This window comes from Gastrolobium bilobum, unplaced genomic scaffold (assembly GCF_033153095.1).
Source record: "Gastrolobium bilobum isolate Gb01-03AN ecotype WA unplaced genomic scaffold, APGP_CSIRO_Gbil_v1 utg20371, whole genome shotgun sequence".
Lineage (NCBI taxonomy): Eukaryota > Viridiplantae > Streptophyta > Magnoliopsida > Fabales > Fabaceae > Gastrolobium > Gastrolobium bilobum.
Genome location: NW_026898065.1, coordinates 104,764 through 132,742, shown reverse-complemented (window position 1 = coordinate 132,742; position 27,979 = coordinate 104,764). Strand labels below are relative to the sequence as shown.

Below are 27,979 nucleotides of genomic sequence, written 5' to 3'. Positions count from 1 at the left end.
TAGTTTAATATCTTGATCTGTCCTACAGCTGTCAGAGTGCCTCAATTAAAGTGTACCAAAAAAAAATCAGAATGTCTTAATTAAAGGACTAACAATGGGGGACAATGACCGTTCTGTCACTTTTTAGGCAAAATTTTACCTGATTGTCACTTCTGAAAATTTTTTTGCCAAAATGCCACGCCTGAATCCCGCTGGTCTGACAAGCGGGAATGGACTGGACACGTGTCAGCGTCTGAATGGTGAACCATTCTTGCTGGGCTGCCCAGCTAGAATGACAGAATGCTGACACGTGGTAAAAACACAGGCATTCTCTGGATGTCTGTATTTTTGTCACGTGTCAGTATTCTGTCATTCTAGCTGGGCAGCCCAGCGAGAATGGTTCACCATTCAGACGCTGACACGTGTCTAGTTCATTCCTGCTTGTCAGACCAGCGGGATTCAGGCGTGACATTTTGGCAATTTTTTTTTCAGAAGTGAGAATCAGATAAATTTTTATTAAAGGAGGGGCAATATGGTCAATGTCCCAACAATGGGAGCAGGTGTTGGCCCTCTTTGAAAATGACGTTAGTTATTACTCTGCCAATGAAAAAATGGTCCCTAATGTACCAAGCGGTTTTTGTTGCTATCAAGTTTAGAATGGTTGCTTCGAGTTGAGGGCTCTTAGCGTCCATTTGGATGGGGGCAGAAAATGAAGAAAAGAGAAAATAAAAAGGATATTAACTCTCCTAATGTATGAAAGAGAAAAAAGAAGAGATCATTAAAAATAAAAAGTAATTATGTTTAGCTATAAAAGAGAAAAGAAAATGTAATTACATAAAATGATTAATATGTTCTTAATATTGTTTCTTATATTTTTCTATATGCTTAAGACCAAAACTATTATTTTTGTGAACAACAAATTAGTTAACATCATGATTTGAAATCTGCTGAAATTGTTAACAAAGTATACAAAAATGATCTATAATTACCTTGAGGATTTATTTTGAGATTTAGTCTTAGATTCACTTGTTATGAATCTTATGATTCCTCTAGTTTGATCCACTTGTTATGGTTTTGCTAGTTTAGTTCATTGATAATAGTTCTAGTTTATAATACACCGACACTTTAAAAATCTTAATGTGTCGCGTCTGACACTTTCTGACATGTGTTGTGGACATTCAAATAAGTTCAAAAGTTACGTTGTGTTTTTAATTCTAACTATTAGATTCGTTGGATTACAATTATCATTTTATTGGGTTTAATATGAATATTTGAGATATCTTATGTTTCTTTGCAAAATTAATGAGTATTATAAATTTAGCTTCATTTTTTTTGTTAAATTATTGAATTTTAAATATAATATATATAATATAAATTAAAAATGTTATGTAATATCAAAACATGTTCTACTACGTTGAAGGGGAAGGATATTTGTAACAACTAAGTTTTGTTACTATTAAGTTACTACCAATCAATCTCACCGGTAGATCGATTATGTTGATCTAACAGTTATATTTATTTCTATCTTTGTATGGTCATGATTTCTCAAATTTAATACTTTATATTTATTTCCACCTTTGTATGGTTATGATTTCTCATATTTAATGCTTTCACTTTAAATATGAAAAATCATAAGCATACAAAGATGAAAATAAATATAACCGTTGGATCAACATAATCAATCTAACGGTGAGATTGATTGGTAGTAACATGATAGTAAACAACTTGATTGTTACAATATCATTTCCCTACGTTGAAATCTAACATTTTTATAATTATTGTATCAGAGTATTGTATCATGTCCATGTTGATGTTGATGTAACGTAGATCCCGGTCATGGCTCCTCCTGATCCGCTGATATAAATTTTTCAAGAACACGATTTCTGATTTTCTTTTAAACTTTCATTCTTACCAAAATATCTAGGGAAAACTTCAAAAAAAACCTGAAAGTTTCGTCAGAATCACTTACTCCCCTCCCGAAATTTTTAATCATTTACACCCTTACTTAAATTTTTTTTATCACTTACCCCCTAACTTGATTTTCCATCCAAAATTAAGGTTAACAGAGTTAATTTTTAAAAAAGATACCAAAACTATCCTTAAAAAAAAAGAATTAACCTTTCCATTAACTGAACCTTACTGCTGGGAAGAGATAGTCATTGAGGAGTGGAACCGTGCCACTGCGAGCCTGACCACCTTGACCGCATGGTTGAGATGCCGATCACAAGAAGCTTTGAAGCCCTTTGCAAGTTGTGTGTTTCTGGTCTTCAGACAGAAAATATTCACTTTCATTGCAGAAAAGTAAACAGAATTGCAAGATTTCAATTTACATGATCCCATTATTTGGTGTTTACTGCATATAGAAGGAATTTTAAGATTAAATACTTCATTGATTAAATATTTCAATTCCCTTTCTTGTTTGCTATTCCCAAAAGATGATCCATATATTCATTTGCTTATTTATAGAGCCGTGCAAGAATGTGTTTTTTTTTCTTATCCAAGGGTTAATTTTTCTTTTTTTCTTTTAAGGATAGTTTTGGTAGTTTTTAAAAAAGTTAACTCTGTTAACTTTAATTTTGGATGGAAAATCAAGTTAGGGGGGTAAGTGATAAAAAAAATTTAAGTAAAAGTGTAAATGATTAAAAATTTCGGAAAGGGGGTAAGTGATTATGACAAAACTTTCAAGGGATTTTTTGAAGTTTTCTCAAATATCTAATCAAAAACTTAAGAGCTATAAAGTTGTTAGCATTTTTATCGCAGACCATGTTACACAGAGAGAGAGAAAAAAAACCTTTGAAAGGTTTTGAGTTAAATGGGCCGGATCAAAGTTGATGTTTTTACATAAAATGGATAACAATGATCTTATCCGACAAAATTATGATATGGAAATGCCCAAAAAAAAGAGGTTTATAAAGTTGTGTTCAGGCCCAAAATAAATATGAAGTAAATGGGCCTCTACTATTAGTAAAGTATCAATCATTTAAATTTGCATAATAAACTATTAATTCAACAATCATATTGTAAAGTTAAGTATCATTTCAAACGTAAAATGCGGGTCCTCTCCAACTCTACCTTTGTTCAAGTAAAAGTCTCAACTCTCAACGAATCATAGCCATTAAAAGCTTATTTGATACAATTATCTTAAGTTAAAATTTATTTATTGATTATATAGAACTGTTATGAGGGTTTTCAGAAACGAAGATAAATAATTTGTTATTAAAATGGATCATTAGGACAAAGAGTAAAATTAAAAAATGCAAAATAAAAGTGAACTTAAAAAATAAATATGGAAACCCTAAAAAGCTAATATATATCCTTAAAAATGTTTATTTTTGTAAGTTTTTAACTTTTATTATTTTATTCATTATGATAAAAAAATCCTTTTTATAATACGAATTTTTGTACAAACATTTTTAACTAAATTTGTGCTTATAAAAAGAAAGAAAAATTTAAAATAAATTTTTTCGAAATAACACTAAAAATTCATAAAAATAAATCCTCTCATATTAAAATTTCATATGATTTATTTATGTGAAAATTTTAATATCTATCACTTTTTTTTATCAAGGATGATGAGAGTAAATCCTCTCATGTTAAAAATTATGAGTTTATAATATAAAGAATTATAACTATATAAAAATAGTTCAATAATAACAAAAGAAAACAATAGTATTAAAATACAATTATAAAATCATTATTATTAATTCACTTTTATATAATTATAATTTTTTCACATAATTATGTCATATTTTCTTTTAAACATGAGAGCATCTATTTACTCTTAAACTTTTTAGCGTAAAATATTTTTTGATCTCTAAAAAAAAACATGATTCTTAATTTTGTTGCATGAAAAAAAAGATCAATATTAATAATTTTTTAAAGATTAAATTAAATCTTCAATAAATTTATGAAGAATCACATTTAAAAAAAATTAAAATTATAGAAGAATTAAAAGTTACATTTTCTTTGTAAGAACAAAATAATGACAGTATTTTTTATTAGAACACAAAGAAAATTTACTCTGTTTCTTAACACCAAAATTCATGTATCAAAAGTGAAGTGCCCAATACGTCACAAATGAATTAATATCCACTAAAAGATATTTCATTCCGGGCTTTCTCTCTCTTCCTTCCTCGTTTCTCCCTCCCTTCAAGAAACCAAGAGTTCATGGAAAAAAACCCAACCTAAACCTTACCCCTTTTCGTGCATCACTTGAGGGTAGTCAAGAAGGAGAGTTTTGGGTCTCTCGCAAGCTGAAGCTTAGAGGTAAGGAAGTTTAGTTTCCTTTGATTTCCTTAACCTAGGGTCGGTAAAAATGAGGACTTTGGGATACAAGTTATCATAACTAGCCCCGCATAAGGTGTATTTCATACGATGGTTATCTTGTTATTATTATTCTTCAATCTGCAACGCGTTATCATGGCAGTTTCCTAGTACCATCTTCGTTTTATAAGATTTTTTTTATTTTTTAGAAATTTTTTTAAAGGAGAAGTTACTTTGTAGTTTATATCCACTTAATTATTAAACTTGTTATCTACGGTAGTTCATCTTTGTGTTGCACTTTAACTGTATTTTAATGCTATAACTTATGCAATACACCTTCGACGAAACCCGACAGAAATTTCTTCTTGCTACTTTTAATGAGTATTAAAAGCATTTTTTTTTTATTTACTGTTAACTGTAGTTAGGTTTATTGTAACCACATTTGTTATAACTATAGTTAGATTTCTATATTAGAGATGACTTTACTTTTAACTTTGCTTTTTCTGTCATATGAAAAAAATACTAAGCTGGTTTTCGTGTCTGTTGCTTCTGTAATATTCGTTGAGTATGAAATAAAACTCCAGAAATTCCTTCTTCTTTCTCAAGTTTTCATTCTGAATTTGTGTGGTAAGAACTTTCGCCCCAGAATTTTTTTTTTAAAATAAATAAATAAATAAATTGACTTACCCAAACACCTAAACACCTATTCTTTGTTCTTAAAAAATAGTTTTCTGTCCAAGAACTTAAAAACAAAGTAAAATTTATTTGGTTATCAACTTTTTTTTATCATTATAAAAAAGGGAAAATATTATCTTATGTTGTAGGAGAGTATTTTTCTCTCCTACACATACATCGACTTCCGTGTTACTTTTTTTTCTTTTTCTTTAAGTAAGTGGGTCCCACTCATAACTATCTCTATGACATAAGAGAGCTTCTCTTATTTCACATGATATTAATAAAGCCCTATGAAAAATTGGTTTTCATAATTTATTTTTAAAATAAAAAATAGGAATAAATTAAAGTTTTCCGACAACATTGACATATCTCTTAATTTATGGTTTGGATAAAAAGGTTGGCGTGTAATAAAAGCATTTTTTATTTACTGTTAACTGTAGTTAGGTTTATTGTAACCAGAGCTGTTGTAACTATAGTTAGATTTCTATACTAGAAGTGACTTTTCCTGGAAAATGCTGAACTAGGTTTTCGTGTCTCTTGCTTCTGTAATATTCATTGATTATGAAATAAAAATCCACAAGTTTTCTTCTTCTTTTTCTTTCTCAGTTTTTTATTCTGAATTTGTGTTGTAAGATGGTATCAGCAGATTTGTTGACTAACCATGTTGCCTTCTTTGCATGGCCTCAACCTTTTCCTCTTGTTTTCCAGTGAGTTTCCTATGGTTATGACATAGTGTGAGTGTGACTCTTTGCAACACTATTAATAACCGTCATAGCATTTCTCTTCCTCAACCTTCTTCATCTGTATCATTTGTGAACAATACACTGCATCACAACCTGCTACTTCAAAGTTGCTTGTTCTATCTATTTCGGACCATGATGCAGTCTCAGTTGTATGTGATAAGTGAAATATTCCTTCTTTTTTCCTTTTTTTTTTTTTTTGATTTTGGTTTATACGTGAAAAACCTATGAAGCACCGACACTTCAAAAATCCTAACGTGTGTGTCCGACACTCTCAACACTCCGACACTCCAACACGAGTTATAGAAATTCAAAAAAAAGTTCAAAGATTGTGTTGCATTGAGTTTTTAGTTCCAACTATTACATTCGTTGGATTACTATTACCATTTTATTGAATTTAATATAAATATTTGGGATATCTTATGTTTCTTTGCAAAATTTATGAATATTATAAGTTTAGATTCATTTTTTTGTTAAATTATTGAATATTAAATATAATATAAACTGCATAAATAAAAAAAATTATTTAATTTCATAACGTGTCGAAATTTAACATTTTTTAGAATTAACGTGTCGATGGATTACTATTACCATTTTATTGAATTTAATATAAATATTTGGGATATCTTATGTTTCTTTGCAAAATTTATGAATATTATAAGTTTAGATTATTTTTTTGTTAAATTATTGAATATTAAATATAATATAAACTGCATAAATAAAAAAAATTATTTAATTTCATAACGTGTCGAAATTTAATATTTTTTAGAATTAACGTGTCGAAGTGTCGTATCGTGTCACGTGTTGGTATCGGTGCTACACAGTGAAAAACCATAATAGAAAATAACATGAACTACTGATTCTTGTATTGTGTTAAACGTCACTTCAACTCAAAACCTTAAAGCATCGGGTGAGGTTAAATTAATTATTTTATATCTCTGTAACACATCCTCTCACGTAAGAACGTAAGAGTTTGTTGGGCTTGAAGCGTGCATATGGCACAAGCTTATTATTGGTCTACTTTTTGCTTTTCTTAATTCCACCTGAAAGTGGAGGTGGTGAGGATCGAACTTGTGACCTTCTGGTCACTTAAGCTGTGATACCATGATAAACGTCATTTCAACCTAAAATCTTAAGGCATTAGGTGAGGTTAAATTAATTATTTTATATCTCTTTAACATATCGTTACTTGTGTTAAATTTTGTGTCATTGTGGTTGCAGATTTAGCAGTGGAATGGAACTTGCAACTTTTGTGACAGGGTCTGTTCTTCTCCAAAGATCCTGGGATGTTATCTCGTCTCATCATGCAGACATCCTTTCTAATGTGGGAGTGGGATTATCATGGAAAGTTTATAAAGAACCGGTTTCGGATTTGACCATTATAGCATTTGAGGCCACATCAGATACTAATCTGCAAGTGGATTTGGTTTCATATTCTGATATCAGGGAGAGGAATTTTCTTCACTTTGACTTTCTTTGTACAAAAAGTAATCCTTTCTCTATTAACAACACTGTAGTTTCCCTCTTTTATGAAAATCATCAGAAGCTTGATCAGTTGAAATCCGAGGTACATCTACTACTTTCCCTTTTCATTATTTTAAGCCCATTTTGATTTCGCTTTTGAAAATTTTCAAGCTGAAAAATCCGTAATGTGGATACTAAATTGTATCTTTGAACTGCATGATAAACTATAAGCAATGGCCTTGACAAAAAGAGACAAATCAGATTGATTGTCCTGCATGGATTAGTGCTTGTTGATTTTCTTTTCTAAACTAATGAATGAACCGATGATATATATAAGAGATGACATCCTAAAGTCTTACATATGCATATTGGTATGTTTATATTTTGAAAGCAGTTGTACTTAACGGTTCATTTCTTCACTCATATTCTTTAACCACTTGTACTGTTAATGTTTTTGTCCTTAAGTTCTTTTGTTAGGGATTACTACCTACAAACTTCAGGGTGTTTGGGATAAGAGAGATAATTTTTCATTAAACTTATAGCAATTGTGGGGTGAATTTAGCCTTAGGAATAGTGTAGATTTCTACATGTTTATAACAATCTTCATGCAGATCAATAGCTCCAAACCATTGATTGTTACCGGACATGCTCTTGGAGGATCAGTTGCTTCTCTCTTCACTATATCACTATTAAATAGCATTGGTTTAGGAAAGAATCGCCCACTCTGCATCACCTTTGGTTCACCCCTTATTGGTGACAAGGGATTGCAACAAGCCATATCACGTAGTTCTAATTGGAATTCTTGCTTTCTACATGTTGTGTCGCACAAAGACCCACTTCCAAGGCTTTTTTTTACAAACTATAGTTCTCAAACCAGTTCCTACATGCCTTTTGGAACATTTTTCTTTTGTTCTGATGAAAATTCTACTTGTTTTGAGAACCCTGATTCTATTTTGGAAGTACTAGTGGCATTGGGCTCTATCCATGATCAAAATCAAGAATTTCAGTCTATGGATTATGGAAATATAGTGGAAAATCTCAATCATAAAGCAATTTGCAAGGACTTTACAGTACAGGCTAAAGACATGAATTATTCTAATACACTGCATGCAAGTATCCATTTGCAATTGTGGGGGCTAGGATTCACACCACATATGCAGGTAGCTGAATATGTTTTATTTCTAAAATAACTTTTATAGTAAATGTGAACCTTACTAGAAATTAGATTAGTATTTGGTCAATCCAATTTTTCCTGATCTCTTTTCTAAAACTGATTTGGCAGGAGCAACAACATCAAAACATTATCAATAATTTGGTAACAATGATGGAAACTATCATTTTCCAGAAGAGGGAAACAGTTGAGCTATCCAAGAAATTGAATTTAGTGAAGATAGACATGGCCCAACTTGAGTGGTACAAGAAGGATTGTAAAGATAGAAACATAGGGTACTATGACAGCTTCAAGAAGATGCTCTTAAAAAGTGACCTAGATGTTGTTAAGTTCAAGAAAAACCTCATAAATTACTGGGAAAATATGGTTGAAGAGGCAGAGATGAAGCCTCAGAAAGAAGGCTCAAATTTTCGTACCCGCTGGCTTGGTGCTGGGACTAATTACAGGAGAATGGTTGAACCACTTGTTATTGCTAAATACTATAGTGAGGGAGGTAAAGATTATGTGACTGAAAAAAGGTCCAAACATTTTAAACTGTTGGAGGATTGGTTAAAGGAAGGAACAACAAAAGCCACAAGTGACTTAAACAGTACAAGTAAGAAGAATGTGGAAGCTCTTTTAACCATAGATTCTTGCTTTTGGGCACATGTTGAAGAGGCTCTGCTTTTGTGCAAACAGTTGAAGGATGCACAATCTAGCGTGACAGAGAAAGAAGCAGCCTGTAGGAAATTGCTTGAATTTGAGGAGTATGTTTATGGGTTGCTCAAGAATTATGCTGTGTCAATAGAGATTTTCCTGAAAGAAAGCAGCTACATGACTTGGTGGAATGAGTATAAGGCAATTAAAGGAACTTCATATGATTCACCACTCGGTAGCTTCATGAACAATGCTGAAAATTATAATGTGAAGTATGCTGGGAATACTTATAATTTCTGCTGATGTGCATATAATGTAACAGTAAGTTAGGATCTTATCTCATCCTGTAACCTTCTTATGTATTTCGTTTGTTGAAATTGGGTTGGGTTCTTAGTTTCCTGCTTTGTGTTGTGATACTGGAAGTTCTTACAATTGTCCTTCCCTTCTAAATTATGGAGAGAGTTATATTGACAAACTTTTTTTCTTACAAACTTACAAACTATACTAAATCTGACTAGTCATAAATTCTTGATTGAAGTATGACTAGTCAGACTTAATATAGTTTGTAGAAAAAATAATTTGTAAGAAAATTTTTTTGTTAATATAACTCCTACCGTAAACTATTACTTTCCTTGTTGCAAGTTTAAGCGTGAGTATAATGTATGCTTGTTAATTAATATTTATATGAAATGCCATGAATGAATGCAGGGTTTACTCTTTAAAAGTATTATTTCTGACACTTTAGATAACATCTTAAAATTAATTTAATATATCATAACCCCCTGTTATATTTGTGAAAAATTATAAATAACAGTATTACAAGAAAAAAGTGATAATAGGTATATTTATATATAAAATTATGTAAATTTAATATAATACATGTATAAGTGCAATACTGTTTTATCCCATTCACATTTCTCCTTTTATAAGATGAAGCTCTATCTTTTTATTATTATTATTATTAGTATTTGTGTATAGTTACAACTCGATTGGTGTTATGACAATGTTTTTAATATATATATATAGAGGTAGGATCTTTTGACACCGGTGTTAAATTTTAAATTTGACACCTCATCTGAGAGCTGTTAGATCAAAAAAGATCAATGGTGTTACATGCTTACAAATCAGAGTCGTTGATCTTTTTTGATCTAACGGCGTCAAAGGATCCTAACTCATATATATATATATATATATATATATATATATATATATATATATATATATATATATTTCTGGTGTGGGGATCAGAAATGCTTACAAATAATATTTGATAAAACTAATTTTTTTTTCTGGATAATGAACCATAAAAAATATTTTTTTTATTCTTAAACACGTTATTCATCAAATACATAAATAGTAAATTGTGTCTTCTGAATCGAACAGACTATTTATTAAAATATGTATTTTATATAAGTGAGAATAAAAACAAATTATGTTATAAATATATTTTTGCCCATAAATTTTTCTAAAGACAAAAATAAAAAAATTAAAATTAATTCTTCCCAAGAATGATTATTGATACACACTCAGCTCAAAACCTCATATAATTAGAGCTTACGTGCTGGTTAAATGAGTTATTGGTTGAAATGCTTAAATTTGAATTTGAGAATTTGCAAGATGGAAAATACTATACTTAATTTGGATTCTAATTGAACTGTGGACTGTGTGAACAACTTTTTTTTATTTCACTGCAAATCTAGAAATTGATGTGTGGACTGATGCAGGTTATTAACAATCTTGTGATTGAGCTGTTTGACTTTGCAATCAGTCATGAACACCAAAATATCAAATTGATAGCTCTACTCTATCTTTTAAAATGAAAAGAAGAAAGAAGGAAAGGAAAGAAGAGAGGGGATCTTATTTTTCATATAAGTAATAATATTATCGGCATATTGCTGTTTTTTTAATTTGCAAATATAGTTCCTTATCCATAAGCAGTGATCATGACAAAGAGTGACAACTCTGTAGCACGAGCAAATTTGTAGAGGTCCCGGCCCAATGCACCTTTTATGAGAGAGAGGAGAGGAGAGAGGAGAGAGGAAAGAGAGGAAGATGGGGGAGAGAGGACCAGGGAAATAATTTCCCTGTAGCACCGAGTGCTGTACTTCCATCCAAGTTTTAGGTCTTTTGACTTTGGTGATGTAATTTTTATAATATTTGACCGGAATAATTTCTTGGTCAAACATTTTACTTAAATAATGCATAACGACCCGTTAGGATAGGGAACGTATTAAAACATGACACAATGGGTATCGCGTTCTGTGCAAGTGTCAATCATTAGGCTGGCACGTGTTACTCTCACAACCGCGTCCCATGCAAAATCATTTACAATCATTAGATGAATATGTATAATAGTCAATAGAGCTATTATCCCCTTCAATCTTGCAGAGCATTAGAGGATTACTTTCAGTCCAGTTTATGCCCTTGCAATTACTTCACATTATGCTTTGACCACTTGGCCTTTGTATATTGTAGGAAGCTGTATTTTTTTGTAAGAGGAATTATGTAGATGCATCCATTAATGCAATCACAAACATTTCGTAGTGCTGCCGAGCTTTTTGTAGGAGGAATTATGTGTTTTCTTAATTATATCATTGCTAATGTGTTGGATTTTGTGTCTTTTGTGGTTGCAGATTTCAAGGTATAATGGGGCTTGCACCTTTTGTGACAAGTTCTGATCTTCTCCAAAGATCATGGAAAGTTATCCGGGTTCTTAATGGAGGCATAGTTTCAAAAGAGGGAAAGGGAGTGTCATGGTTTCGGTATGTTAACGAAGATTCATGTGTGACGATTATAGCATTTAAGGCCACACAATATTCTGTTGTTGAACCGGGTTTGGTTAAATATTCTGATCTCAAGGAGAAGAAGTTATTCCATGACTTTGATTTTCTTCTTCCTGTTGAAAGCAATCCAAGTTTCTCTGTTAACAACACTGCAGTTTCCCTCTTTATTGAAAATCTCACTGAGCTTAATAAGTTGAAATCCGAGGTACATCTCCTCCTTTTTTCTTTTCATTATTCTAAAGTCTCTTCCGATTTCAATGCAAATCTAGAGAATGATGTGTGGACTGGTTGGTGTTATTTAAAATATGCATATATATATATATATATATATATATATATATATATTTAGATTTTAAAAGCACATCTACTTTGTGTGCATGCGGAGTGTGCGCCATACCCAACACTACCTTGTGTGGGAGAAAAAAATGTGGTTAATTTTTCAATTAACCTTGTAGCAGCAATAATGGGCTAAATTTCTTCTTAAAAATAGTATAGATCTTCTATATGTTTCTAGGCATATAACGTTACTTGTTCCCCAGTAAACCCTTATGATACAATGCAGATTAATAGCTCCAAACCATTGATTATTACTGGGCATGCTCTTGGAGGATCAGTTGCTACTCTCTTCACTATATCACTATTAGATAGCATTGGTTCAGGAAAGAATCGTCCACTCTGCATCACCTTTGGTTCACCCCTTATTGGTGACAAGGGATTGCAACAAGCTATATCTGGTAGTTCTAATTGGAATTCTTGCTTTCTACATGTTGTGTCACACAAAGACCCACTTCCGAGACTCTTCATTACAAACCATGATTCTCAAACCAATGACTACATGCCTTTCGGAACATTTCTCTTGTGTTCTGATCAAAATTCTGCTTGTTTTGAGAACCCTGGATCTGTTTTGAGACAATTCGAGGTATTTGCCTCAAATGATGGAAATCAAAGTTCTCAACCTGTTGATTATGGTGAGATAGTGAAAATACTCAATGTAAAATGAGAGTAGTATTTCCCTTAATTAATTCAGTTGTTCCTTTTTGTTAAAACTTTTTTCTGTTCTTTCTTGTTCTCCTGCTGCGATAGCTAAGATAGAATTTACTATCCTTAACATAATCTTTCATGGTCTTCTAAAATATGAAACAAGTATCTTGTCATCGTCTGTAAATTTTGTTCCCTTTCTATAATATTATTTGATTAATTAAAATTTGCATAATAAGTTACTAATTTAACAATCATATTGTAAAGTCAAGTATCATTTCAAACGTAAAATTTGGGTCTCTACATCTCCACCTTTGTCCAAGTGAAAGTCCCAATGAATCACAGCTATTAAGAGCTTCTTTGGGAGCGCATCTTTTATACATCTGTAGTAGGTATATCTGTCATTTAACAAGTGACATTTGAATAAAAAAAATATTTTTCTCTCCTTTCCATAAAGCATGACAAACATTTATTATTTTTTATTGGATAGATGTACAGAGTAAATGGTACAACAGTAGTACCATAAATATTTTCCTTCTTTGGATACTTTTTTTTTTTGGTGAGGTCTTTGGATACACTTTATTTTAAGCTAGAAACTACTTATAAGCTAAAGCTAAAAAAAGAGCTTAAAAAAAGTTAAAAGCTATTTGATAATTAAATATAATTTTTAGCTTAAAAGTTACTTAAAAATTTCAAGAAAATTACCTCTCTTTATTTTTATAGCTTTTTATTTAAATAAAACACACAATTCAAGAAAAGTAATAAGAGTTTAAAAAAAAACTCCTCTTAAGAACTTTTAGCTCTTAACTTTTTTTTTTTCTTTATAAAAAAAAGAGCTTTTTATTATAAGAGTTTTTTTCAAAATCTGTTTGACCAAATTTATACTTATAAATAACTTCTAACTTAAAAAATAAAATAAAAAAAATCGAAACAGACACTAAAAATCACTGTGGGAAAAAACCACTAAAATTGGTCTAATAAAAGATTTGGAAAAATTATTTTAAATTATGTGTTCAATTCCTGTATAAAAAAAAAAGTGCCCAATTGATTAAAAATGAATAAAGTGACTCTCCATCTTAGTTTATTGATGGATGACTCCTCTATACAAGTCATCATAACTAGCCCCACAAAGGCGTATTTCATACGATGGTTTACTTGGTATTATTCTGCAATCTTCAACGCGTTACCATGGCAGTTTCGCACCATCTTCACTTAATGAGAATTCTACTATATAAGATTTTATTTTTTCTTAAAACTTTTTGATCTCGATAAAATATAGGCTCAATCAGGGCCCAACGACACATAAGGAAGCCCAAACCCATTAAGGTCCCAGAGCAAAAAGCAAGGGACGAGTACAGCGCGCAATATGCGATGCCCTCATCGCGACAGACCAGACGCGATGCCCACATCGCGTATGAAATCCCCTTTAGGAAGTAAACTTAAGGCCCAAGGCAACCCCACCGCGCCTTGACTCCAATAAATAACGGACAGCTCCAGCTCGCCACGACTCTGCCACTAGACACTATAGCAAATAAGGCTACTCAGGTCCCCTGACTAACCTGCAGCCCAAGCCTGGCCACTCAGAAGCCAAGCCGCCTTAACTAAGGCGGCATTGCAGCTACTATATAAGCAAACGATATACCACCAAGGTACGATCATCCTTTACATTAACAACATAAAACATCTGTCTCTGATACTGACTTAAGCATCAGAGTGTTTTCTCACAGGTACCCTATTTGGTGTTAACACGCCAACGTAAAGGACAAAGGCAAGGCACGATCCACTACGTAACTCCAAGCCTAGACCGAAGAACTACGCAGACTACTCAATGCAGACTACTCAACCGTGTGTGATTGGGCTCAGTACATATTGGCCCGTCCATAGTGTATTTGGTCTGATCACTTTTTAAAGGAGAAGTCATTTTATAGTTTATACCACTTAATTATTAACCTGTTATCTACACTGATTTATCTTTGTGTATCACTTTAACTATATTTTAATGCTATAACTCATATGCAATCGACCTTCAATGAGCCAACAAAAATTTATTCGTCCTACTTTCGCCTCAGAATCTCTTTTTTCAATAAATAAATAAATAATTTGACTTACTAAAACACTATACCAAAATTGTTCTTGATAATACTTTTTTGTCCAAGATCTAAAAAATAAAATAAAATTTATTTGGTTATCAACCTTTTTATATTGCTATGAAAAAAAAAGGGTTGACGCGTGTTGACTAACCATGTTACTTTCTTTGCATGGCTTCAACCATTTCCTCTTCTTTTCCAATGAGTTTCTTATGCTTATGACAGTGTTACTCATCACTCACTATTAATAACCGCAATAGCATTTCTCTTCCTCAAACTTCATTTTTATCATTTGTGAACAATACACTGCATCACAGCCTTCTACTTCAAAGTTACTTGTTCTGTCTATTCACACCATGAGGCAATCTCAATTGTATGTGATAAGTGAAATATTCCTCCTCTTCTCTTTTTTTTTTTCTGTTTGATTTTGGTGTATGGGGTTAATAGTACGAGATAAATTTTATCTCCTACATACACATAAAGTATATAGGACCCATATAGACTCATGTGAGGAGAAGAGAGAGAAACAGAAAACATGGACTCACACGTTTATGTATACATAGGAGATGAATACGCAAAACATGAGAAACAATAAACACTTCTTTATACGTGAAAAACCATAATAGAAAATAACATGAACTACTGATTCTTATATTGTTAGTTGTGTTGAATTTTGTGTCATTGATGTTGCAGATTTAGCAGTGGAATGGAACTTGAACTTTTTGTGACAAGTTCTGTTCTTCTCCATAGATCATGGGATGTTATCTCGTCTCATCATGCAGACATAGTTTCAAATGTGGGAGTGGGACTATCATGGAAACAGTGGCGTAGCCACCTCCGCAGCAGCAGGTGCCTTGACATTAATCAAGGTTAAAATTATAATTTGACACCACATGAATAGAAAATCAAATGCTCAATACAAAGTAACAACAAATTATCTAAATGTAAACAAATAATAAAGAGCGTACAATATGGTTATTTTTTATCTTGTATATTTGTTTTTGTCGCTTTATTCTAATTAGTTATGCTATTTATTCTTTTTCCTATTATTTTAAAAAAGAAAGGCTTCTAAACTTAATCACAAAAATGATTAGTTGACCTATTTCAAAATTTGACCTCAACTAAACCAAATAAACCCCCTTAAAAGTAGGGAAAAGAGTTTGTCATTTTAAAGGACAAAACCTCGTGTCCTTTTAGTTTTTGACATTATATCTTACTGGTAACACATAGCTATAATATGAAGAAATTTTTTTTCTTTTTCCTCAGTCACTTCAACTGACGTGTAGAGAGAGAAAAAAAAATAACTTTTTATAAAAATAACTTTTTATGTTATAACTATGTCTTATCGATAAAATATAGTGTTAAAACTAAAAGAACACAATTAGTGTCCTTCAAAAGAATACACACTTAACCTTTGAAAGTAACAATCATGAAACCAAATGAATAATACGTCTATAGTTATGAAATATGAAGGTCCATTAAACTATTGTATTTCGGGTTATTAGACACACAAAGAATAGTCAAAAACCTAATTCCGTTGCAAACAAGGCCGATGTTCTCTAACGAGAAAATATTGAAAATTTAAGAAATAAAGATATTGAAAGACGAGACGAAGGACAATGCTTATTATATATATAATTAGGGATTTGATTTTCTCATGTTGCATGAGAATTCAATTCTCATATTGTGACTCAACTAGTGGTGGGTCCCACATTTATTAAAAAAAGAAAAAGAAAAGAAAAGATTTGCACGCAAATTGAAGGGTCACAACATGAGAATTGTCATGTAACATGAGAAAATGTTTTCCCATATAATTATTATATTTATGTGTTTTCATATCCTTAGGACAATGTTTGGTTCATTACTTATTATGTTGTGGGAGGAAAGTGAAATTCTTATGTTTGAAATGTTTACAAAAAAAGTTTGTGCATTTTATATATTTGATTTGATATATAATCAATGATAATTGTTCATTTGAATTTTTAATTTTATGTGATATTATTTAGTACATAATTTAGATAACTATGTTAGAATTAATATTATTTTTTTTTCTGATAAATTTGTGTAATTAAAATAAATATTTTAATAATTTAATATGCCAAATTTTTTGATAAAATTTAAATTTTGAGACTGACTCCACCACTGCATGGAAAGTTTATAAAGAACCTGTTTCGGATTTGACCAGTATAGCATTTGAAGCCACATCAGATACTAATCTTTAGCTGCGATAACTAAGATAGAATTTGCTATCCTTAACATACTCTTTCATCGTCTTTTAAAATATGAAACAAGTATGTTGTCATCGTTTGTAAATTTTGTTCCTTTCCTGTACAATTTGTTCCACTTGTGTGAATTGTGGCAGAATAAATAAATATACTTTCAACTAAGGGTGTGCAAAAAAACTGGTTCACTTGCCCTGTGATATGCATTCAACATATAGGGAAATCTAAGCCAAAAAGAGAAAGAATATTGATAAAATCCTAAGCAAAAAAGGCAATAATGACTGTTGATTTGTTAAAATCTCAATCAGAGATTGTACAACTGATTTTGTGTTGATTTCATAGGAAAAACTGGAGCTAAAAAGGAAAAGGCTAAACTGAAGGCCCACGCTAAGAGCGTGGGAATGACGCTCACAGCATGAAGGAAGCTTTTCATACAGAGACTACCACGCTACTAGCGTGGGATTCACGCTAGTAGCGCCAGAGATCAAAAACAGGCAGAAGCTACCACGCTACTAGCGTGGCACTGACGTTAGTAGCGCCAAACTTTCAAGCAGTCCACGCTTGCAGCGTGGGAACCACGCTAGTTGCGTGGAGCTCTAGGATTCTTATCAAAACTCCCACGCTCACAGCGTGGGAACCACGCTAGTGGCGTGGGAGGTGCGGACCAATCATCATTAAATCCTTTTTAAATCAGAGACAAGATTGCACTGAGATTGCGACAAAGATTAGATCAAGATTCTACACAAGGTCAAAGACTCTATGAATAGAGACTCAGTCCTCAAAAGAAGGATAACTTTTGCACGGGAGAAATTGCGAGCAACAGGAATCGGAGCAAGCTTTCGGTGAATGAAGATTCAAGATTTCTCTTCTCAATTCTGATTATTATTTTGTTTTATGAATTCTTTTGAATATTTTGAATTGTCAGACATGACCATGTCTGGCTAGTTTTTATTATTGTGGTAAGGGTCACAACTCTTGATGTGAACCCCTTGTAGTTTGGTTAATTTTTATATTTAATTATTTCAATTGCATTTATTTTATCCTGTTCTTCATCTATAATTCTTTTAGAATTGGTCACTCTATTAGGATTGCGAGGGTTAGGGTTTTCAATAGGAATATTGGGATTCTAGTTCCTGACAAAGGGTAAAATAACAGTTCATGTACGCACTAGGGATAAGCTACATGAACTGCAAACGTGGAAAATTCACTGGGATGAAGGATTAACTTGAAAAAAGATTTCTAAGGGATTAGGATTCTAATAGGGTTAATAAAGTTAAGATCACTAAGAGATTAGGGCTTAACTAATTAATTAATAGATGGTGAATTATTTGATCAATTGGGTAATTAACTGTAAACATTAATTAATTTTACAAGGTGGGGATCAAAAAGGTGTTGGCGTCCTTTACTGCAATAACTTTTTAAATAATTTTCTCAAATTTTAACCTTTTATTCTAAATTTTCAATTTTCTCTCTGAATTGTTCACAAAATATTGAATAGTTCACAATTGTTACTGATGTGCCTCTGGCAAGTGTGGTTTTTCCATATTAGGGGATGTAAATTTCATCTGTGCCCTTAAAAAAAAAAAAAAAAAGCAAGAAAAAGAAAAAAAGGGTGAATGTGCATAAAATGTGTTTGGAAGGAATTAATTCCCGAAATTCTGTGGGAATGTTAGTGGAGCAAAACCATTGAGTTGAATGTGTTAAAGTGAAATAACATCAGTTTTTCAATCTCTTTGTTGTTTGAGCTACCGTCCATATATTCCTACCCTTTAACCCGGCCAAGTTACAACCTGTGAAGTCCTTTTGATCAATTGATGCATGTGTTTGATTCTTCATTTTTAAGAATTTTTGAGAATATGATCAAGCCTATGGTAGTGTTATAGCTGTGGTTGATTAAGTGCTCATGATACCCTTAAACACTGAGTGTTGAGTGGACTTTATTTATCTGTGTGAGGGGTAATCAATGTAGACTTGTATCTTTAAGTAGCTGATGACATTGTTAGGAGTTTATGATATTGGATCAGGCATGCATGGAATATTGTGTCTGAGAGTGTCTATGGATTGTTATGTTGGATTAATTGAATATGTCCTGGATTGAGTTTTGTACATTGCTGGGGACAACAACGTTTAAATCTGGGAATGATTTGATATGCCTTCAACATATGGGTAAAGTCAAGCCAAAAAGAAGAAGATTATTGGCTAATCCTGAGTAAAAAGGCAACGATTATTGTTGCTTTGCTGAAATTCCAAATCCAGTATTGTTCAACTGACTTTATGCTGATTTTGTAGGAAAGCAAACAAAACTGGAGCCAAATGGAGACTTGCCAAAATGAAGATCCACGCTCATAGCGTGGATTTCACGCTGATGGCGTGAAGAACCAGAAACTCCCACGCTCATAGCGTGGAGTTCACGCTGATGGCGTGAAACCATCCTCTCTCCCACGCTCATAGCGTGGATTTCACGCTGATGGCGTGATGATTCAGAGGCAACCATGCTCTTGGCGTGGAACTGGCGCTGAGAGTGCCAATTTGCGGAAATCACAGCCCGTGTTTTCAAGAGGGCTATTTTGGAAGATGAAAAAGAAGATTATAAAAAAGAGGCTCAGCACAGAATTAGGTATTCTGGACCTAAGGAGACCGTCGTGCGTCAGAAGGAGAGCTCTGGAGAGAAATTCTTGATCTTCTTCTTCTTCTCTTTTACTTTATGTTTTTTTATGAATATTGGATTTTTAGCCATGATTATGTTTGGCTAGTTTACTTTTTTATTGTAGTTAGGGTCAAAAACCCTATGTGAACCCTTGTTACGAATGATTGGTTTATTTTCTCCCGTTTATATAAATTTCGTTATCATTACTCTGTGCGTAATTCCTATTTTCTTTATTAGAATTGATCACTCTAATAGTTGATAATAGTCTGAGGGTTAGAATCCTAGATAGGAATATTGAGGTTGTCATCTTGAAAGGGGGTAAGATAACAATTAGTATGCATGCTAGGAATAGATGTATGTTAATTGTGGATGTTTTAATTATCGTATTCATTGCTTAATTCTCATGAGGGGTTACTAAGGGATTAGGATTCCAACTGAAGTTAAATGGTTAAATTACCAAGGGATTGGAATTTAACTAATTATTTTAGATGATATTTATCTGAGTTTTTATATAAATAAGTGTTTTTAAATCAATCCAAAGTAATAAGCGGGGATCATATGGTGAGTGTTTCCTAGCTACAATACTCTTCTCATATTTACAAATCTCTTCTCATTGTTGTTTACAATCTCATTCTTCATCACAGAAAAATCACAAAAACAAGTCTTTATTTTTAGTCCTCATATTCAAACCAATTGACAATATTTGTCAAAACCATTTGAACTCATCCATTTTTTTAAAGGAATATTAATTAATATGAGATCACAATCCCTGTGGAGACGAACATTATTTACCACTTTATTACTTGTGCGATCGGTATACTTGCCGGGAAGCATCATCTAGCGCGGGGAAACAGTGACTTTTTAGTGTCATTAGCGCTAGTAGCACAGACTTGGCGGTTCTGGTGCCATGAAACAGAAGCTTTATTGCATTTTGGCACTGTCAGCGCCAGTCTGGTGCTAGGAGCATGACTAGGTATAAGCTTTCCTTCTTTCACTCTTGTAATTTGATCTCTTTTTAGTGTAAATTTTCCTACAAAATATAAGATTTTTAATGAGGTTAAGCTTGAGAATGAATTTGCAATCTTTATCATAATTATATACCTTTTTGAATCAATTGAAATTAAATCTTTACTTATTTTGACCTTTAAAACGTAATATGCTGAAGGCATATTAACCTATCTTTCGGATTTAAATGCTCTCATGTCCCCTTGAAATATAAGGGAACATTGTCGTTTTTATTTCATATCTAAAGTCCCAAATCCCAGTTTGCGGTCTGGATAGCTGCAAGATACTTGCTTAAGTAGGGGAGAAAAATGAAAGAAAAGTATAAAAGTGTTAATCATATTAACCGAATTAAAGAGAGATACAGAAGTCTTGTTCCATAGAAACATTACTACGTAAAAAAATCTTTGATTAAAAGAAGGGGAAAATATTTATTCTTTTAAATGATATAATTTATATTCTTTTACTCTCATAAAGAGGTAGAACTCACATCTTTATTTTTTTTATCCACCACTATCTCCCACTTTATCTATTTTTTTTTCTCACTTAAAATGATATAATTTTACATCCTTTAAAATGACATACACCTTTTCTTTAAAAGAATTACTAAAGTGTTCTCTATCAGGCAGGGCTGTGCGTGGGTCAGGTTTTTGTCCGACTCGACCTAACTTGGTTTTTATAGGTCAGGTATTTTGACCCGACCCGCTTTAATTTGATCCAAGTCAGGTCTGACTTGGTTTGGATTTTGTTGAACTAGTTCAGAACTGGATCGGATCTGACCTGACTTGGTTTCTGAAGTGGGTCTGACTTGGTTCCTGAAGTGAGTCAAATATGACCTGACCCATTTTTGACTTGGTTTCCTGACAAAATTTCGTCGAAATTTCTACATTGCAAATGACGAGAATTTCGTCACAAAATTTTTTTTTCGTCGGAATACTTTTTGTCGAAAAGCAACGAAATTTTTTCTCTAATGAAAATTTTTACAAAACTAAATTTTCTATCGAAATTTAGTTTCCGTCAAAAGTTTGGACGAAAATGATTTCTTCCATCAAATGTTTTAAACGAAAAAAATTCTATCAAAAATTTTGACGGAATGTTTTTCGTTCAAAATTTCGATGGGAATGTATTCTGACGAAAATTTCAACGAAAATTGTTTCGAGAAAAATGTTTCATTCGAAACTTTCGACGAAATTTAGATTCTCTAAAGAATTTTGACAGAATATTTTTTCCGTCATAATTTTTTATCGAAAGTTTTTTTTTACAGAAATGTGTTCCGTAGAAATTTTTGATGGAAATATTTTTTATGAAAAAACTTGATGAAAATATTTAGTTGAAAATTTTCAATGAAAATTTGTTTCGTTAAAAATTTCGACGAAATTTTTTTGTTGTCAAAAAGTTTAAAGAAACTTTTTCCATCGAAAACTTTTGCCGAAATTTGAAATCTGTAAAGGATTTTGGTGAATCTTTTTTCCGTCAAATTTTTTTGATGGAAATGTGTTTCGTCCAAATTTTCGATGGAAATTGTTTTGAGGGAAATTTTTCATTCAAAACTTTCGACGAAATTTAGATTCTCTAAAGAATTTTGACAGAATATTTTTCTGTCAAAATTTTTATCGAAATATTTTTTTTCAAAAATTTTTACAAAATTATTTTACAGAAATGCGTTCCGTTGAAAATTTTGATGGAAATATTTTTTCAAAAAAATTGACAAAATATTTAGTCGAAAATTTTCGATAGAAATGTGTTTCGCTAAAAATTTTGACGCAATTTTTTTTTGTCAAAAAGTTTAATGAAAATGTTCGTCGAAAACTTTCACCGAAATTCAAAATCTGTAAAGAATTTGGATGAAATTTTTTTCCATCAAATAATTTCGATGGAAATGTGTTTCGTTGAAATTTTTGATGAATATATTTTTTTGTGAAATATTTTGACGAAATTTAGATTCCGTAAAAAAATTTGACACAAAAAATATACCGTCAAATTTTTTTACAGAAATATTTTTAGTCACAAATTTTGATGAAAATATTTTTCGTCAAAAAATTTTGCGAAATTTTTTTATGTAAATAATTTTCGTAAAAAAATTTGACGTAATTGTTTTTCGTTAAAACTTTTCTTTTAATGTAATTGTAATTTTCTTTTTTTTTCTCATAATAAGTATGTGTCAAGTTTTGAGTCAATGAGTCAAAATTAAAACAAGTCGGGTCTAAAACTGTCCCAAATAAAAGTGGGTCAGTATTTAAACCAGTTCAAAAAATATAAGTATTTATGAGTCAGGTCAAAGTCGGGTCAAAAGCAGTACAAGTGAATCAGTTTTTTTGACACTCCTACTATCAGGTCATTTCACGGTGTCAACTTTATATCGTGCAACGCGGTTTCGTACACCTGCCCACTACCACAGCCCATGACAACTTCTTTGAAACTCCCACTTGCTCACACCTTTCTCTAGCCTTAACCCCCAAGTCTTAAACTACCATTAATATTAGTTGTATGCATACCTTATCTTACAAGATTATTCACCATTAACTATGAGAAATTAGAGGTGGGTAGCGCATGCATAATGGACAAGACTAGTCCCATGGTTATCATTCGAGATTGCCACAGGGAAGGATGGGTTTCATATGGTCAAGCAGCCTTTTTTGACTGTATTACATTGATATTATTTTTATCAAATATATTAACCAAATATTATTTATTAAAAAAATATGCGACTAAAGTGGAAAAGCCAATTTTATCACAATTTCAGGAAGTTAAGATGCTAGAATTTGATTAACTTTCAGGCAAGTTTTCTCTTTGCTTCAGTCAATTATCAGTCATCTTCCGCATTCACGTGTATAAATAGATGTTTGGATTTTTTTTTAAAAAAAAATTAGAAGCTACTTATACATAAAAATTAAGTTAAACAGGTCTTCAGAAAAACTCTTATAATGAAAAATTTTCTTTTTTCTAACAAAGGAAAAAACTAAAAGTTAAAAGCTCCTAAGAGAATTTTTTTTAACTCTTTTTAACTTTTCTTGAATTGTGTGTTTTTTATTAAAATAAAAAAATATAGAGAGAAATTTTTTTCTTAAAATAAGTGCTTTTGGATTACATAAACTAAATTTTTTAAATAATCACCAAACAACTTCTAACTTTTCTTTTAACTCTTTTCTTGGACTTTATCTTATAAGTATTTTTTTATTAGACTTATAAGTATTTTTTAACTTAAAAATAAATAAATCCAAACACAGCATGGAATCGTCGTATATACTATATAAGTCCTTTTCTTATTATTTTTACTAAATCTTACTTTAATAAATTTGTGTTGAAACCTGAGTAAAGTTACAAATATACACACCGTCCACTTTTTTATTATTTTATTTTATACTTAAAAATAAAATAAAAAAGTTAAAAAAAGAAACATCTGGAAGGGCAAAGAATTCACCTCCGCGTTCTGTTTTGTTTACAAAATACTGTGTTTTCGCACTTCTGTATTTGCGAGTAGTTGTGTCGATTTTATTTGAGTGAAAGTGAGCAATCATGGCAAGGCGAGAATCATTATCGTCCTCTTCCTTTAAATACGATGTGTTTCTGAGTTTCAGAGGCGAAGACACTCGTTATGGTTTCACTGGCCATCTCTACAAAGCTCTTTGTAACCGGGGAATTCGCACCTTCAAGGATGATAAAGAGCTTAAAAAAGGAGAGAAAATCACACCAGCACTTAAGAAGGCAATTAAAAAATCCAGAATTGCCATCATTGTGTTCTCTAAGAAATATGCTTTTTCTTCATTTTGTTTGGAGGAACTTGTCCATATCTTTCGCTCCATCAAGGAAAAGGGTAGGTTGGTTTTGCCAGTTTTCTATGATGTTGATCCCTCTGATGTGCGAAAGCATAAAGGTACTTATGGTGAGGCATTGACTAAGCATGAGGAGAGGTTTAAGGATGACATGGAGAGGTTGCATAAATGGAAAATGGCTCTGCGTGAAGCAGCTGACTTGTGTGGCTTTACTCTCAAAATAGGGTACTGTTTTATCTTCCCATGTTTTGTTTCTTTAATTTTCATCATTTGTCTTATGATTTGGTTTTTAATGTTAGTTAATATGAATCATTCATAGTATGATTTTCACTCAATAATTGGGGCAGGAATAAGTGTGAATCTGAGTTCATTGAGGAGATTGTTGAAGTGGTCTCCCACAAGATTAATAGCTTTGCAACAAGATTAATCTCACTTCACAAAATCTTGATGCGGCCAAGGATATGGAGATTTGTAACTGTTGATTCACTCCTAGTTGGATTTGTCTATTTGGGTTTGGGTTTGGGTTTGAGCTCCTCGTTGTACTGCCTGATTAGAAAGTGGATCCTGTGGAAGATCTTCGTTTATGTTATTGATCTCCTATGTTTCTTCTGTGGCAGCCTAACACATTTATACTTGTTGTTATTTGTTGGAGCGGTTGTTTTTTATTCCCTTCTCAATCCTGGTGCCAATATCGATGATGCCTTGGCAGATCCTGTACCCCAAGTATCGATTACAGTAAGTCCTGCTCGGCGGCGAAACCCTAAAAACCTTTTTTTATTTTCTTTTTAACACATAATGAAAGAAAAAGACAAACTGAAAGATCACAAGTATGGAAATGGATTCTCTCGTATGAAAAAAAGTCGTATGATCATGTTATTTGATCGCAATTATTCATTTAAAAATTATACATTTTTTTTTCTCTTATTTCATTATCAATGAGTGATTATGATCAAATAATATGAGCACATGATCACTTTTTCAAACGTGAAGATTCACTCTCCACAAATATCCTAATCACAAATAGTATTTTTATTGTATCTGTAAAACAAATAGTAATAATAATAATAATAAATTAATATATACTTCTCCCCTCCCATGGTCCCAAACATCAATCATTCATACCACATCACACCATGACGCAACCCCTCTGACCCAACCAACCCATCGTCACTCACTACTCACTCCACACTCTATATTTCCATTCTTCAAATAAACGAGCAAAATCTCATCGTATCTATCACAGCACCACAATAGTATTTTTATCATGGGAAAAATGTGAATTATTTATAAGGATATTACATTGTTTCATTTTTAAATTAGAAAAAGAGAAAAATCATAGAAAAAGTAATAGATTTATTTTTTTTAAAATATAATTTTTTTTTTGTGAGATTAAAAGAATATAAGATATGTCGTTCAAAATGACACAGTTTTTTCCTTTTTATCATATCTTATCAGGCAAACACCAAATTAGGCAAAAACCAAATGGTAGAGGTTAGTTTTAATTTTCATTTGTTCCCCTTATTCTCAATCAGAACTACTAGCATATTCCAGAATCCTGGAATTTAATATATTTTTTTCGGTCTTAACGGTCAACTAACGCGTTTCTTTAATTTTTGTGTCGTTTATGTTGTATGGCAGAAAGAGGAGGAGGAGGAGCCGAAGAATGAAACGGAGAAAGAGGCTGACGATGGAGGAGCCAAGAAAGACGACGTACCTGTCCCTGTCGTTTACAAGATGAACTGTACTTGCGAGGGATGCCTCGAGAAGATCAATAAAACCTTTTGCTATTTCTATTCCGAAAGTAATTATCAATCAGAAATTGAAGAGTCATCAATTGATTCACATAGATATTTTGAGATTTGAAATTGAGAAAAAAGAAAAAGAAAAAGAAAACTGAAATTGGGGATATGCAGGTGTGAAAATCGTTGAAGCAGACCGGTGGGCTAACGAACTAACAGTTACTAGTAAAATGGACTCCAACAAACTACGAGATAAGCTGGCCGACATAACCAAGAAGAACGTTGAGATTGTCTCCCCTCAGCCCAAGCAAGATGCCTCCGCCGCCGCCGAAAAACCGCCGGAGAAGAAGTCCGATGAAAAGAAACCCGATGACGAAGAAAATAAGCCTAAAGAGGTATATATTTACGTGGGGGATATTTTGACTTCCAAAAGTGTCCATTATCACCTTACTACCTATCAAACCACCGTTGGATTATAGAGAGAAGGTTAAAAAGTTTTTGAAGAGAGAGAAAATGTTAATCTAATGGTGATTAGATAGGTAGTAAGGTGGTAGTGAAAATTTTTGGTAGTCAAAATATCCTCCTTTTATATTTATAGGGTTTTATAATTAACATTCAACATGAGAATTAAAATTTTCCTACACACCTTTTGATTTCCGTGCTGACATGGGTTCTATATATAATTTTTTCTAACACATAGGTCCCACATACTTTTTATCTCTACAATATAATATTTCAATTAACATTCAACATGAGAATTATAAAACCCATATTTATAATGATTAATCTTTTTTATTTTTCTCTTGTTCATCTTCGACCGTTTAATTTAAGGGAAATATATTTTATGTAATAGAGGAGTATTTTTTTTTTCCAACACATAATAATTTTTGTATTTTTTTTTTTTTCTATTGTGAATGGTTCCACACACATGAGAGCTTATCTCTTATTATATTATACGTGATTAATAAAGCTCTTAATTTAATTACCTTAATTAATTTATTAACTGGTTAATTTGGTTCAGCACACGGTGGTTTTGAAGATCAAGTTGCACTGTGACGGTTGCGTTACAGAGATTCGAAGCATAATCCAGAAGTTTGAAGGTGTGAGAGAGTTGACCTTACACCAAAGACACAAATCGCTTAATTTTAATTTTTTTTTAAATTGATTATTTTAATTAATTAATTAAGTGGAGGTTGAGTGGCTAATTAAGGATATTGGTGGTGTTGCGCATGCAGGTGTTCATATGGAGAACCTTGACTTAGAGAAGGGCTTGGTGACTGTGAAGGGAACAATGAACGAGAAGGAGCTGATATCGCATCTGAAGAAGCATATGAAGCGAAAGCTGCGAAACGTCGAGGTGGTCCCACCTAAGTAAATATTGTATTAAAAATAATAAAATGTATAGAATAAACATAATTAAGTAAACGAGAAAAGTAAAGTTGTGTCATTTTAAGTGAAAGAAAAAATAGATCATGAGAAAAAAAAGTTGATAAAAAAATGTAAAGATATGAGTTCTACCTTTTTGTGAGAGTGAAATAAGAAACATTTTTTCTTTAATAAATGTTTATTTTGATTTCAGTGACCAATTTTAATGGCTTTAGTGAGTGTAACATTAAATCATGCTAGACGTTAATAACTTATTCTTTATTCATTATTTTTAATGTCATATAAATCCATCGAGAAAAGCTAAAAGCCCATATGAGGGCTGATTTGTGCTGCCTCCTCCATGTCTTGAAGCTCTCCATATTCAAATACAATTGTCAAAAAATTTAATTTCTGAGGCCATTGTTGTAACGCCCGGCAACATGCAAGGATTAACG

General features: G+C 32.0%; 3 protein-coding genes across 6 annotated transcripts; all 3 read left to right on the top strand.

The window, feature by feature from the left end:
• The first annotated feature begins 4,080 nt into the window (after positions 1 to 4,080).
• Positions 4,081 to 11,637, top strand: LOC133312531 (senescence-associated carboxylesterase 101-like). 2 transcript variants are annotated; one of them, XM_061513745.1, is made up of 5 exons: positions 5,623 to 5,809; positions 6,879 to 7,224; positions 7,733 to 8,281; positions 8,404 to 9,249; positions 11,562 to 11,637. In XM_061513745.1, exons 1-4 carry the CDS (start codon positions 5,793 to 5,795, stop codon positions 9,229 to 9,231), a joined length of 1,740 nt encoding a protein of 579 aa, XP_061369729.1. In that variant the 5' UTR covers positions 5,623 to 5,792; the 3' UTR covers positions 9,232 to 9,249; positions 11,562 to 11,637. The 2 variants fall into 2 exon arrangements, with proteins under 2 accessions (XP_061369730.1, XP_061369729.1); XM_061513746.1 differs by lacking the exons at positions 5,623 to 5,809; positions 11,562 to 11,637 and adding an exon at positions 4,081 to 4,245 and having other exon boundaries at positions 8,404 to 9,616.
• Positions 11,575 to 12,711, top strand: LOC133312546 (senescence-associated carboxylesterase 101-like). The gene is made up of 2 exons (XM_061513763.1): positions 11,575 to 11,916; positions 12,274 to 12,711. The coding sequence occupies exons 1-2, from the start codon at positions 11,575 to 11,577 to the stop codon at positions 12,709 to 12,711; spliced, it is 780 nt and encodes a 259-aa protein (XP_061369747.1).
• An 11,374-nt stretch (positions 12,712 to 24,085) lies between these two features.
• LOC133312533 (uncharacterized) lies at positions 24,086 to 27,737 on the top strand. 3 transcript variants are annotated; one of them, XM_061513748.1, is made up of 7 exons: positions 24,086 to 24,645; positions 24,768 to 25,155; positions 25,876 to 25,911; positions 26,059 to 26,221; positions 26,334 to 26,554; positions 27,181 to 27,259; positions 27,395 to 27,737. In XM_061513748.1, exons 1-7 carry the CDS (start codon positions 24,164 to 24,166, stop codon positions 27,532 to 27,534), a joined length of 1,509 nt encoding a protein of 502 aa, XP_061369732.1. In that variant the 5' UTR covers positions 24,086 to 24,163; the 3' UTR covers positions 27,535 to 27,737. The 3 variants fall into 3 exon arrangements, with proteins under 3 accessions (XP_061369732.1, XP_061369733.1, XP_061369734.1); XM_061513749.1 differs by lacking the exon at positions 25,876 to 25,911; XM_061513750.1 differs by lacking the exon at positions 27,181 to 27,259.
• The last annotated feature ends 242 nt before the right edge of the window (positions 27,738 to 27,979 follow it).

What these genes read in the sequence shown, in the direction of transcription:
- LOC133312531 (XM_061513745.1), top strand. An exon ending in TTGATCAGTTGAAATCCGAG is followed by an intron (nt 7,225 to 7,732) that starts GTACATCTACTA and finishes ATCTTCATGCAG; the next exon opens with ATCAATAGCTCCAAACCATT. An exon ending in GATTCACACCACATATGCAG is followed by an intron (nt 8,282 to 8,403) that starts GTAGCTGAATAT and finishes CTGATTTGGCAG; the next exon opens with GAGCAACAACATCAAAACAT.
- LOC133312546 (XM_061513763.1), top strand. Translation starts at nt 11,575, where the DNA reads ATGGGGCTTGCACCTTTTGTGACAAGTTCTGATCTTCTCCAAAGATCA. An exon ending in TTAATAAGTTGAAATCCGAG is followed by an intron (nt 11,917 to 12,273) that starts GTACATCTCCTC and finishes GATACAATGCAG; the next exon opens with ATTAATAGCTCCAAACCATT.
- LOC133312533 (XM_061513748.1), top strand. Translation starts at nt 24,164, where the DNA reads ATGGCAAGGCGAGAATCATTATCGTCCTCTTCCTTTAAATACGATGTG. An exon ending in GCAAAAACCAAATGGTAGAG is followed by an intron (nt 25,912 to 26,058) that starts GTTAGTTTTAAT and finishes GTTGTATGGCAG; the next exon opens with AAAGAGGAGGAGGAGGAGCC. An exon ending in AAGAAAATAAGCCTAAAGAG is followed by an intron (nt 26,555 to 27,180) that starts GTATATATTTAC and finishes AATTTGGTTCAG; the next exon opens with CACACGGTGGTTTTGAAGAT.